The sequence below is a fragment of the Austrofundulus limnaeus genome, unplaced genomic scaffold, assembly GCF_001266775.1.
Source record: "Austrofundulus limnaeus strain Quisiro unplaced genomic scaffold, Austrofundulus_limnaeus-1.0 Scaffold108, whole genome shotgun sequence".
Classification (NCBI taxonomy): Eukaryota; Metazoa; Chordata; class Actinopteri; order Cyprinodontiformes; family Rivulidae; genus Austrofundulus; species Austrofundulus limnaeus.
Window position 1 is genome coordinate 453102 of NW_013952510.1, and position 13911 is coordinate 467012.

General features: G+C 37.2%; 2 protein-coding genes across 3 annotated transcripts in view; both read right to left on the reverse strand.

Moving 5' to 3' along the window:
* Positions 1–3883: 3883 nt before the first annotated feature.
* patl2 (PAT1 homolog 2) lies at positions 3884–11585 on the reverse strand. The gene is made up of 19 exons (XM_014013921.1): positions 11461–11585; positions 11158–11308; positions 10141–10415; positions 10003–10065; positions 9861–9908; positions 9619–9780; positions 8380–8451; positions 8165–8307; positions 7696–7770; positions 7484–7607; positions 6598–6715; positions 6333–6439; positions 6207–6260; positions 5990–6132; positions 5698–5854; positions 5341–5481; positions 5149–5246; positions 4597–4737; positions 3884–4527 (listed from the first exon to the last, which is right to left on the reverse strand). Exons 1-19 carry the CDS (start codon positions 11482–11484, stop codon positions 4494–4496), a joined length of 2130 nt encoding a protein of 709 aa, XP_013869375.1. The 5' UTR covers positions 11485–11585; the 3' UTR covers positions 3884–4493.
* Positions 11586–12591: 1006 nt separating this feature from the next.
* The window catches only part of LOC106521388 (transforming growth factor beta-1-induced transcript 1 protein), a 15315-nt gene continuing 13995 nt past the window's right edge, over positions 12592–13911 (reverse strand). For both annotated transcript variants that reach the window (XM_014013935.1, XM_014013936.1), the window contains one exon: positions 12592–13369. In XM_014013935.1, coding sequence (XP_013869389.1) covers positions 13103–13369 — 267 coding nt within the window. In that variant the 3' untranslated portion in view covers positions 12592–13102. The remainder of the gene's footprint in view (positions 13370–13911) is intronic.

Genomic DNA, 13911 nt, shown 5'->3' on the forward strand with positions numbered 1-13911 from the left:
GTTTGTCCCCTGTATGATATATTTAACTGATTTTTTTTCCAAACAATCAATGATTTATAAAGATAAATCAGGAAAATTGAAGCTGCCCAAACTTTTTCATATGACTGCATGTAGCAAGTTGTTTTGAGGCTCTCTTTAAATCCAAATTAGGTGCTTCACAGTTCCCCCATTCTAGTTTGAAAGCAGAGATKCAACTATATAGCGGTGCAGAAGCTTTATTTACAAATTAAACAAAACCTGTCAACAGGAGACTTGTCTATCCAGCCTTACATGTTGGAATCAGAGCCTKATTCAGAGTTAAAGACCACCAAATTGGTTAGTTGGTAAGTCCAGAAATAATTTGAAGTAATATTTCAGGGAAATAAAGAAACCAAAACAAGATATCTACTAAACTCAGAGAAATAAGTTCAACTTTTCTGCACTCCTTGATTCCAAGTACACAACTAAATGTATTTGACTAAAAAGTGGATTTTACATGGTATGTCCTTTAATATTCAAAACTGCATTTCAAGAAAAACTTAAGTTTACATAATTTGGCTAAATAAATTCTACCAATTAAATGTTGAGTTTTTACTTTGGACAGACTCAGAAGTCAATGGAGTGACTGTAAAACCAGTAAACAAGAAACTTCTCACAGAAGGATGTTAGATTTAGACTCCTGCTGCCAATGAAGCCAAACTGCCTTTGATTCCACAAACTGAGCTGACAAGGTAAAATGTATAGTTTCTTTACATATTCACAAAAAAAAAAAGCTTTACAGCTTGCTTCGCAGGGACTTGGGTTTTAACACGACCACTTGAAATTTGACAGGCAAACCTGAAAACCTGGAAGACATTCGTCTCATTCCTCAGGAAAACCCTGTTAGACCAAAAGAGACTGACTGCAGGCAGCAAAGATTTAGTGAAGAAGTTTAAGACAATAAAGTGCTTTAAAGTGTCTTATAAACTCATAAGACACTATAAAGTACTTGCATTTTGAATTTAGGACTCATTTCAGAAACTGTTTTTTTWAAGATATTTTGACTCCCAATCTAGCAAGTAATTTTATTTTCCCATTATCAACAGTTTTCTTTAAAGTTACCACAGGATGACATGTAAAATATAAATGCAGATTTTATTCACAACATTTAAAACTTAACTGAACAATTTTTATGGGGAGGGGGGAAAAAAGTTAATTTTGAATTTTATGGCACCAACATCTCCAAAACGGGACAGATCCATGTTTACTAGGGGTGCAACGATACAGAAAATTYACGGTTCGGTTCGATACTTTAGTCTCACGGTTCGATATTTTTTCGATACACAAAAAGAAATGTCCATGCCCCTTTTGACTTGTAATTAATTTAAATTAATTATAAACATTTGTTTAACCTCAAAAGTAGTTTTTAAATTGAATGTTGCTGAAACAGCAAGTTTCTCAGTGGATCTGCGCTCAAAAATGCAGCCTAGGTGAAGTAGTCGAACACAAACTGATCCTTCAACACAGAGCATCTTCAGAAGACAAGTTGATAAAGTAAATTATAAAAATCTGTATTGTTCGACACAAATGTGTATTGAACCTAAAGCTCTGTTCGATACGGGTACATGTATTGTTGCACCCCTAATGTTTACCGTTGAATCTCCAACAGTCTGTGAATGTTTAGGACCAGAGACGACCACAGAGGATTTAGAGGGAAATATCTTTTTCATAACTGATGTTCAACAATCCTGGTCATTACTGGATTTTTGTTTTGAGAAGAACCAAAATGTTTTCACTAAGTGAGGTCTGGACTGCAGGCAGGCAGTGCAGCACCCTGACTTATTCTGTTGTAATGGATGAATTATTTGATTTTGCATAGTCTTATAATGTAATCATTTGTTTCAGTTTCTCATGATTCCTGCTAAAAAAAAAAAAAGACAGACTTTAAATATATGAAATCAGAATCTTAAAACTGAATGCATTTGTTTGACTACTTTTGGGGGGGAAAAGCACATCACCACATCTTTGGCTGAAAGTCAGCTCATAACTCAAGTTGAGGTTCTCTCTGCTTTTCTCCAACAAACCACAGACATGAAGTGAACACATTTCACCCTCACGCTATAATCTTTTCAGCTGGAAGCTTGACAGAAATACAAAACAAGCTGCAGGGTAAAAAAAAAAGATTTACAGAAGATCAGTGAATCATTTATTAGTTTTAAAATTAAAGGACATTTCTGGAAGGTTTAGGCCTCTAATTTCTCATTTTTTGAAGTTCAAACTACCTGTAAGGCAAAAGTGCCAATCATTTCAGTGAAGGCAACACAAAGCAAGGAATCTCATTTTTTAATCAAAGTAATTAAAAAGTAAAATGCCCCCCACCCCCAACAAGTAAAGCATTTTTTGGAGTGAAGTTCTGTTAACTAAAAAAGGTAAAGCTTACAATAAAAAGGTGCATCATTTCATTAAACAGAACAAGTCAAAGACTGCCACAACAATGAACAACCCTGGAAAAATTGTCAACCTCATTAATGAGCTGTTATTAACCCACCAGAGCTCTGTACTCACCTCCTGCGTGTGCTGCCAGCACTAAGCAGAGCATCAACACACTCAGAAAGATGAGTCGTTCTGCCATGGTGAACCTGGAAGTGAAACAGGTTTAGAACCTGCAGGAGGAGACTGGGGTGGTTGAAGGTGGTTGTCTGAAGTGGGACGCTCACCCCTGTTAGGGTCTAATATACGCTCTGTTGAGGAGTCCCTCCTTTTACWTCCTCTGTGGCAAGTTTGTGGCATCCAGATCCTCCTTCCTGCTTGTTTAGAGACAAAGCTAAATTATAAACCCACTGAAGGGAAACACTAAGTCGATTAAAACACATAGAGGGAGCTCACTAAATGATAAGTTCTGGGCAGAATAAAAACTCTGTAGAAACATCTGTGATTCAATAATGATCCTCAAAGATTTGGACACAATTTAAAGCCAGACTGGTACAGTGAAAACATAAATAAAAGTCTACACAATAATATCAGGCCTGATGGTAAAACACTTAATTTCACCAGAATGTGAGTAAACTAAAGGGTGTTCACACTTATGCGACCAGCTTGTTGCATCTTCCTCACAACAGATATTTTCAGTTTAGTTGTAAAAAAAGTTTTACGTTGAGACTAATTTTTATATCAAACTGTTTAACCAGGATGGYGCACACCTGTTTTTATAGATCGCATTTTCATTTACAGAAAAATGTTTTTACCTCACTTCTCAGATACTTGATGCACTTTTATCCTGTCAGTGTTACTAGAATCTAGTTTAGTGTTACCTTCACTTATAGCTGCACTGAATGTTTCATAAAGTTTGTCAAATAACTACATTTAAAATTTAATTGTTTCACAATTTCTACATTAAATATGCAGCATTGACTAAAAGAATCTGGGGTGGGGGGTGGACTTCATAAATTGACTAAATCTAATGAATAGCAGTTCTTCAAAAAGTAAAACTAAAATCTAAAAGGGGTCAAGCCTCTCTCAGACGACATTTCCAGAGTGATGAATTACACACAAGCGTTTAGGCGGCCTCAAATACAAAACTGAGTCAGAAGAGAAGATCTCTCACCGTTCACACAGATTCCTCACTTAAAGTCCAAATCCTGTTCTTATGGGGTCAAGCAGAGGTTAAAGTCCCTTCCAGACCTCTCACATACTTGGCTCCTAAAYAAACGGGGACGAGTCCGTTTGGAGTTTCACCATCCTGCCTCCCCCAGGTGCTCTGGATTCATCAAACTGTCACACTCAGGTAACAGATGGGAGCATTTACTTCAGGATTATGCTTCAATATTGCATCTTATTTTGCTGTGAAGTAAAACATGATTTATACTTTGGGTGTGTGTGTGGGGGGGGGGTGGACCAAGAGGCTTTTTCTGCACTTTATCAAATCTTTGATCAAATGTTTTTTATTCATGATGCAAGTGCTGTACAAGGGTGCAGATTAAATGATCCGTTTCCAAATTAATACAATAAAACAAAAACTTTTTACAACTGAAACCTTTAAGATTGAAAAATACATCAAAAAGATCTTAATTACACATGTATAAACAATACATACCTTTTTACAAACTAACCCAAAATAAAATGAAATTACTTAATGTTGGGTCAAGACAACTTCCTTCAGTATTAATTAATAGCATCAGCTGTACAGTCTTAAATAATCCACCTGATCTTCTCTGATCAGACATCTTTAATTGATTAATCCTGAAATTTCAAGAGCAATGAAATGAAGGTGAATGTGGGAAGTGGAAGTTTATCTTAGAAAATTAATTCACACAGAATAAATAATGACGTAGCCAAGTGGAGACCAAACTGAGGAAAGTAAAACGATTAAAGGAAAATAAAAAGGGAAACAGTTTGAGGTGCAAAAATGTGAAGGGACGGGTGAGGGCAAGTAATCAGAACCAAAAGAGGTTGGGGTATTTTATGAGGACCTGGCCTTATTTCACTCCTGTGTTCAAAACCCCTGGTCTTTAGTTGAACTTTCATAGGCTACCATCTCAGGATGGCAGAGCCAGGAACCCAGTTGCAGACCTGAATAAGAGAGATTTTGATATAATTTTATGCATCTATAATGAACCATTGTTAAAGCACAGGACTTACTCCATGTTGCTTCTCAGCTGATGCACGGTACGCTTGTCCAGGTATCGACAGAAGAGTGTCAGCAGGTTGGAGGGAAGCAGGAGTGGCTCCACCAGTGAGCACTGGGAGAGCTGTCCCGCCACCTGAAATATTATGTCCGTCCTAAAAAATACACAATTCAGAAAGTTCAGATCATCTCAACTTTAAATAAAACTAGAACTCTCAGGTATTTGGCTTCAACTCCCTCATCTATTTAATTTGACAGGTGCAGCTTCTGAGCAAACAGCTTAAATTAAAACTGTAGTTTTGCTTTGAGACTCAAGTGTCCAGATGAACTGTCAGGCAAACTGTTGGATTTCACGGTTAGTGATTGCCAACATTATCTGAAAGAGACTCATTTTGCAGTCTTGCAAATGAAAGCTGTTGCAGTTATTGAAATAAGGCTGCGCAGTATCAAAAATTTAATCAATATTTTAGTATCAATTATATTAAAATATGTACATTTCTCAGCTAGATGACAGTCTCCTCAAAATGCACACAGCCATAATGATTGATTTGTCAAAGTAGTCCTACCAGGTCTCAAAGTCACCAATGCTGGGCTCAAGAGGAACACCTGAGGACAGCAACTTCTCTCCATGTGATAGAAGAGCATACAGCAAGGTCAGTCCAAACTAAAACAAAAACATGGAAAGAACAAATGTCACAAAGAACCCTAGGCAAAAAAGTGACTGAATAATGATCTGTTTAACAGCGCAGGACACAAACCTTGTTCTGACACGCCAGCGAGAGGCACTCGTATGTTGACAGAGACTCTGAAGAAGTCAGATCTTTGAGAACATTAATGAGCTGACTGAACGTCAGACCACTGATCACGTTTCGCAGGGGTGGGTAGAGGACCGGAAGGGCCTGAACATGATGTTAGAATGCAGAAGAGATTAATTCTGATCATTTCAAACCAAAATATTTGATCTCAGGTAAATWTAGATGAAAACTAAAAAAAATTCTAACTTTCCAGTAATTTTGTAAAAGTGTTTTCAATGAGTACATTTAGAGATTATAATAGGAAATATGAAAATAAAGTTACTTAGACTTTCTACACTTAAGCGTTTACACCTGACGTACCTCCTCTGTGTCTCTGCTCATCAGTGTTGGAAGGTTGCAGGTCACAGTGTGCAGGATTTTTACTGCTGCATCGTGTTTCAGAAACGGGAGCAGACGAGAGAGAAGCCTTTTGCCCTTTGAGACGATCAGGAAAGGAAGAAACTCCACTCCTGAATCACTACATTAAGAATCAAATATACAGTTAGCATTTAATGTTTCCGCTCAGAAGATAATTATAGTGTAGAACTTACTGAAACTATTACAGTTCAACATGGCACTTGATAATTGTACAAAAAAAAAGAAAGAAACTCACGGAGAGTTGTGGTGCTGCAGCTGTGAGTAGATGCACTCCACTTTCCTCTGGCTTTTCTCCCTCAACCTTCTCTCTTCTGCTTCAGAAGAAACTGTGGTTTTCATCCTCTCGGTTTCCTCCACTTCCAGCAAAACTATGAACAACTGCAAGAAGGGAAAGAATGATGCTCTGAAGGTTGCATTTAAAAAAAAATTAAATCCAAGTATCAAGCAGGAACCTTTTCTATTTTGTTGAGAACTTCTAATCGTTGTTGTCTTGTATCTTTCTGTTCCTGAGGAAAAAAAAAAATTTAAACGCAGGATCAGGTTAATAAACTATAGATGATGCAGAGTAGAAGCCTGACCTCGATCGGACACTGGGCTTGGACTGCATGAACTGCACTGATGGCGCGACGAGGAGAATAACACGTGGATACAGCAACTTGGCCTAAAGACCCTTCAATGTGAACCACTGAAAACAAAAACATTTATAATTAAGAAAATCTGGAGCAGTGTAGTACAGGATACTACATTAAAAAAAAATTGAGTTTCTTCCAAAATCTGTACTTAAAAGTTCATTTTAGCTACACAAACAACTAAATAAATATGATTCAGTAGCATAAAAGAAACCTGGTGTGTAGGCATCCACTTTTGTGATGTAAGGTGTTGTGAGCTTCGGTGGCTCCTTCTTGCTCCTGATGCCGAGCTCCTCCTCGGCCAACTTTGCTTCTATTCGGCGATAATACTCCTGTTGGAGAGTTTAAAAACTGAACCACCTCAATACTTAAAAGCACAGTTTGAAAAAATAAAATTAAAAATAAATATCACCTTGCCAAAGCCACCTAATTTCTTTAAAAGCACACTCTTAAAAATAAAATGTTGGATTTATTAAACCATGTTATGTCAACTGGTTCCACTTTTTTTTTTTTTTATTTGGATACCCATTAGTTGCAGTTTTTGCAACTACTCTTCCTGGGGTACACACAAAACACACATGCAGTAGTTCACATAAATTCAAAACAATAACTACACAATAAAAAATAAATACAAATATAAAAATAAAGGTCACAGATTAATACACAAAATAAATAAAGACAGGATACAAAACTAATCAGTCACCAAGTTTCATTTACTATAATGAACAGAATAATGAATACAATAATGAACTGTTCAATTGTTTTCCTTGCAAATATCTTAAAGTTGTTCGAAATTTATTTTCCTGATATATTTATAACATGTTTTTAAGTAAAATATTCCATAAAAACAAATCTATATAAAGCCGACATCATGGAATTTGTGTGAACTTTTGGAAGTATAAATCTACTTTAAAGCATACTTATGTTCTTTGGTTTAAAAAACTGGTATATTGCTTTCAAATCAACTCAGTTAAGTGGAACCAGCTGACATAACATGGTTAAGTAAAACCAACATTTCATTTTTTTTCATTTTCAAACCTTTGGAAGTAAACGTACCGTTTTTATTTGTTTGTTTAAATCCAATACCACCATTAATCTACCTGATAATAGTAATCCTCCAGGTAGGGATTCTCACTCTGCAGCTGAATCATCAGCAGCCGGGTGATCCACTCCTTTTCTTTAATCGTCATAAGATGACAGTATGGGTCCCAGCCCTCAGACTTTCTACAAACAGGATTTAAATTAACCCATCACCAACCGCTGTTGAGGGGGAGAAAATAAATGTACAAATTTCTCTTGATGTAGTGCCCACCTTTGGAGTAACCGTTGTTTTTGACCGAGTAGTCGCTTATGTTGAGGATGAAGCTGTGTGACGGGACCAGGGTACCTGTTGGGTACAAAAAGATTGAATATTTTCCCCACGGACAAGACTCCAAAAATTGTACAGAAGATTTTGAAAAAAATCTGAACTGTGTTGCCTCTCGGCTTGTTAAGCTACATCAACTTCAGACATTTTATAGCATAAAGTTAAGACAATGTCTATGTTTTAACTTAAGTCTAAGTTAAGACACTCCAACATAAACGTACAGTAAATTACTTTTAATTTTTTTTTTAATGCAGACATTTGATGATTTTTTACTACCATATAAATGCAAATTAATGTAACCTATGTTAACAAATCTACTTGGGTGATCAAGAATCCCCCCCCCCCCCCCAAAAAAAWAAAAAACTTTGGCAGATCTCCCAGGTAAAAAAAAAAAAAAACAGATGCAACAACCCACCCAATAGGCTCCACTGAGTTGAGCGAGGGGCTGTAGAAAGAGGAGGGTCTCGGCGAGTTGGCACCAAAGCGAAGCTGCATGCTCTTGGGAGCCAGAGGAGTGGAGGGACAAGTGTGGTTTGGAGGAAACCTGAAGCTCGCTGTCTGATTCAGCAGAACAGATGAGTTACAAATGGAGAATAAACAGATTTCTCTAGATAAGATTAAGAAATAAACCTGGTTAAAATGTCGTGGGGTCAGTGGCTGATGGGAAAAAATGGGCGATCCTGGCATCACAGGTGCATGGATCTGCAAGATAAATGCAAAGCTAAAGAAAAATTAAATAACTTTTGTTTGAATTGAATATTTAATTGAATTTATTTATATAAAGCCAAGTCACAACAAATGTCTCAGGTAATTGTACAAATGTGCATCAGTGTTGGTTTTCTGAGTTACTCCTTAGTTCTGCTGCTGGAGGACAAACTGACTAAAGACAGCAGCAGAGTGAGGAAATGTGGTCACTCTCCTTTACATGTAACAGTTATTTCTATCAACATGGTTTTGTCTCTTCCAGAGGAAAATACCCCTGGACCAGTCCTGTGTTTCTGTCTTTTTCCTGTCCAAAACCCAGCTGGTCGAGGCAGATGGCCACCAGTCCTGAGCCCGTTTATGCTGGAAGTTTCTTCCAGTTCAAGGCAGATTTTCCTTTCAACTGTCATCAATGTGCTGCTCAGGAGAGCATGATGAAGTGATATCATGACTTAATCTTCAATTATTTCACTTTACACCCATGTTTACATGCTTTAGATGTTAAGATTGTGTCACTTCTACATTTTACTCATTTTAACTATATTAAAAAAAAAATCATACAGAATTCTATTTTAAGTCTACAGTTATGTTTAAACAAAAAAGGAAGATTCTTGAAAAATCTTGCAGCTCACTGGTTAATTTACTCAAAGCTTCACATTTAAAATAAATGCTTTATTTTTGGAGGTGTGTTCTTAAAAGTCTGCAACTGTCAAAAAAAATCTACAGAGTTTTACAAATGTTTGCAAAAGTGCACCAAGTAAGTGACAACTGTAGCTTTATCAGTTTATAACTGTAGCATCATGCATTTACAAAGAACGTGACCCTCATAAGGATTTTCCAAAAAAGAAATAGCTCAAAAGAGAAAAGGTTCCTGTTTCACCTAAGTATGACTTGTAAAACATGACAAAGCAAATATTTAACTTTAGTGGTAAATAACTCCAATATTTTTTATTTTCTTATTCAAAAAACAAATTTCATCTGTCCCTCATCTTTTCCTGGTCCTGTTGTGTGTGTGTGTGTGTGTGTGTGTGTGTGTGTGTGTGTGTGTGTGTGTGTATAACCTCTTTATTCATCCTCTCAAATGATTTGAACTCTTCTCAAAGTCATTTGTGTGAAGAACAACATTCCTCAAAATAAAATGTTACAATGTCAGAARAAGTTTTCCACCTGAGAGGGACCTCTTTGATGAAACTGCCTTCTGGTAAAGGACCCTCTGGGATCCCCTCTCCTGCCCCCGTAGGAGGAAATGGGATATGGTAAATCCAGGAAACTGGGGTTCATGTGCTGACCTCTGCCTCTGTGACCGATCACACACACTATGGCACTGTCCTACAATTAATACAAGACCCAAGATTTTAGGGGAAAATAAAAAAAATAAAATAAATCACATAACATGCTGATCTTTTAACCTGAAGTATTGATCCYGAGACTCTGTTTTTTCTGTAAGATGTCATCCTCTACAAATAAAACAAAACAGTTGAAAGAGATCAAAGCAGCACACCAAGTAGCAGATAAAAAGAAACTAATAAATCATTTAAAATTCGTACTTACATCATGATCAAAGGTGTTCCGGTACAAGGCATGCCCACAGTCCACTATAGCACTGTCGAGACTCTTCAAAAACAAAAACAAAGATTAAACCCGGTCACAACCAGCTGACTCATCTATATGAAACTGAACGATCGTCACCATGAGGCTCGGACGRCCCTCCACTATCCTCATCACCGCTGGGTCCTCAAACATCTGGCCCCGATCCAGTCCCCCCCTCCGGCCTCGGCCCCTGCCTCGCTGCCACGGAGCAGCCCTGAGCACAAACTCAGGCTTCCGTATGGGAGGGGGTGAGGGGGGGCTGGGGAGGGACGGGAGGCTGGCACCTGGTAGCTGTGGCGGCGTTTCGGGCAACAGTTCTCCAAACAGACCGCTGCCGCACCCAAGGGATTCTGCCGCCCCACGTGGGTCAAGATCTGTGAGGCAGACAAAAGTTTCAGCTTTTATCTCTGAACAGGATCTCTTATTCCAGGTTAAATTCTGACATTTAGATCTTAAATGACTGAATAACGTTGAACAGCTTTCTGAACCAAGTGACAATCCTCCATCACTGGGTGAGCTGGTGCATTTTTGAGATTCCAGCAATCAAAAGATCACACTGCAGACATTCATTAAAAAAAAAAAAAAAAAACTAAAATATATTTCACTACAAAAACTTTTCTACAACCTGAGCAACTTTCATAAAAATCTGTTGACACTCGAGGATTTTTAAAAAGTCCACATCTGATGGGGTCATTCTGGGAAAGTTGCCTCTTATTAAAATTAAATTGCATAACTTCCTTTATTTCTCAATTTTAAACAAAGTTGGCATTTTCTTCGTTTTGTCACATACCTACACAACTTTTTATCCACAGGTAATTCCACTGTTTTTAATCATTTTAACACATCTTTATTTACTGGAAATTAAAAACAAATAAGTGGTTTGTGAGATATTTTTACATTACCTATTGCATTCTGATGTGGATGAAATATTACACAATGTGTGGRCCAACGTAAACTTATTCCGAAAATCCTTTCAAGACCCCAACTTGATGTTTCAGGATCCACATTTTTCCAACCCCATTTTTTGGGAACCACTGGTAGAGCACAAAGCTCTAAACATCAGCCATWTTTCCTGTTTTGGCTCAAAAGCACCAATAAATAGCAGTGTGTACAGACCCATCCCAAATGTCTCATCGTTGTAGACATTTATGTCCTCGTCCTCCTCAGCCATGGCCTGCAGCAGCTCCATGCTGCTCTCAGTCTCTTCATCAGTCCACGCTTCTCCATTCTCAGGCCAGGGTGGACTCTCACTAACATTTTCTGCTTCCTGTAAAAATGGTCAAATAAATAAATTAAAAAAAAGCACTCATGAAACTGCTTATTCTATGATTTTAAAAAAAGCACATGCACTGATTTATTCAAGCCTTTTGCTCATATGAATTATATTTCACAAATTAAAATCACATCATGCTGACTTACTTGTTGCTGTTCTGAATCGCTCATCGCGTGTTTTTGGAAAGGTTTATTACGCTTGAAGCCCAAAGCACGCGGTGACTTTCCATGTAAAACTACCTGCTTTCTCTGGTCAGCCGGAGAAAGATGCTCATTAACTCCTAATTGAACACAMCTGTGAGGCGAGGGGCGTGGTCACGTCAGCGCGCAGCTCTCAGCTCACCTGAACCTCGTGACGTAACCTCCTTGAGCGTTTGACAAGGGTTTTCCTGTCTCTAAAAAAGTTTTAAAAATTGTTTTAGATCTTTTTTTATTATTGGATTTTTTTTTTTTAGTATTGGATGAATTGCTGTTTTATACTCATATTTCGATTTATGACTGAAATAAATAAACAAACTTCAATTTTGCTCTGCTCCCTAACGATCACAACACAGTTCAAGAAGCTTCTATAGAAGTAATCGACATATTTAAGTGTATGACAGTAAATAGTGACCTCTGGTGGCCAAAGGTCATAATTACACGAGATTATTTCGAAAATATGAAATTGCATCTGTGGTTAATTTAAATGGTTTACCTGTGTTTTATTTTGATTAACATTCTCCAATTTTATGAGGTTTTTGTTATCGAATAGTGTTTTCTGGTCAGATGCTGTTTATAGCATGGGGGAGCTTGAATAATGACGCACAAAACAAAAACATAGCTTTCAGCTTAGCTTCTGAGTTTGTGGGAAAATATAATAAGCATTTAAGAAATATCCTGATACATGTTTTTTTAATCCATTTTGTCACATAAAGTGACATTTATTTGTTGAACTGGGCATGGCCAAAGWGAAACAGGAAGGGATGACAACTCTTTAAAAAGGAAACTCCCAATTACTTGTTGAAACATTTGAACGCTGACCTTTTTCCCCTATGGGATCAATAAAGTATTTTTGAATTGAATTTTCATTTCTGATGACATCACTTCCTGTTATTTCAACGCTTTATCTCAGTGATGTGAATTTATTATTATTTTTGGAATGTTATTAATGTTATCTTTTCAGAAATTCATTTGTATTTATCATGAAACTTTGACGTCACAGGCACTTTTAAAACTAAGCAGTCATCAGTTTTGTTTTCTTCCAGTTTTATATCAAACATTAAACCACAAAACAGCAGAAAAAGTTTTCATCTTTATTCTGTAGAAGTGTTTTTTGAGCATTTTGAAAAAAGCCATAGATAAAGAATAATACCAAATATCAGGCTTTAAACATGTGGTAATTAATACTGTATAAACATATACAGCCATTAGCAAACATTATATAAATTTAAAGCAGTGAAATGTGTATTTGGAGTATAAAAAAGCAAATATATTAAAATGTTTTTTTTCTTCCTTGGGGAGGGGGGTACATTTTTTTAATAGAAACAAAACATTTTCCTGTTTCTTTTCTTTCTTTGGCAAAATAACTCTGTGTTCARTCTGAATTCATATGTAAAATATTTACATACAAGGGAAAATATTTGGCATCATTTTTTTCCTAATAAACACTTTGGACTATTCTTTCCTTTCTTCCTCGGTTCTTTAAAGCAGCAAACAGAGACCTGCTCCATCCTCCCCTTTGGACTGAATTAGAAAAAGTATTGTGAAAAAAAATAATAATAATTTTGGGGCAAATCTGTGAGCGGTGCGTTCAACCGAACAGTTTGATGAAGCAGGGGTGGCAGTACGGTTTGCTCTCTTGCTCCTTGAAGCAGCCTTTGCTCAGCGGCTTCAGGCAGAAGTGGCACACGAGGTGGTGGGGGTGAAACTTGGCCCCCATGGCGGTGACGCAGCGGCCTAGAATGGGCTGCTGGCAGGCCTGGCACATGCTGCCGCGGGACTGGTGGTAGTGCGCCTCACACAGCGGCTTGCCCTCGTGTTCGAAGAAGCTGCCATTCACGAAGGGACTGTAGCATTCCTGGTGGCGAGAAGAAGAAGGAACAAAGGTGATACGGTCACATTAAAGGGATCAAACTTCTAAAGTGGGCTTCTGTGGAAAGGATATGAACAATACATGTTGTAAAATACGTCTAATCTAACRTGTTGCTCTTTGAATAACAGAAGTCTTTTGATTGGACTGAAGAGCTAACGTCAGTATTTCACTCAGACTGGTTGGCAAYGTAAAATTGGGAAAAAACAGACAAATTTTCAGCTACAGTCTCACTAAATTTCTACATTAAGCTGCGTGGTTTTGTTCTGAGTGACCATTTTATTTTATTTTTGACCTAGAGTATTTCAATAATAGTTATGTTTCATAATAACTGGAGCTTCTTGCAGGTGTCTAAATACAGCTGTGGTGATATTTCAAGAAACTAAACTGATAAAAGTTCAAGATGGGTTTGAGACACCTGATGAAAAAAAATTGCCACAATTTGATTAGTTTGTCTGTGTTTCCTCAACCGGATCAGTGACAACTAACAGTAATGTAAAGGTTTGTAAAAAAAAAAAAAAAAAAAGGAT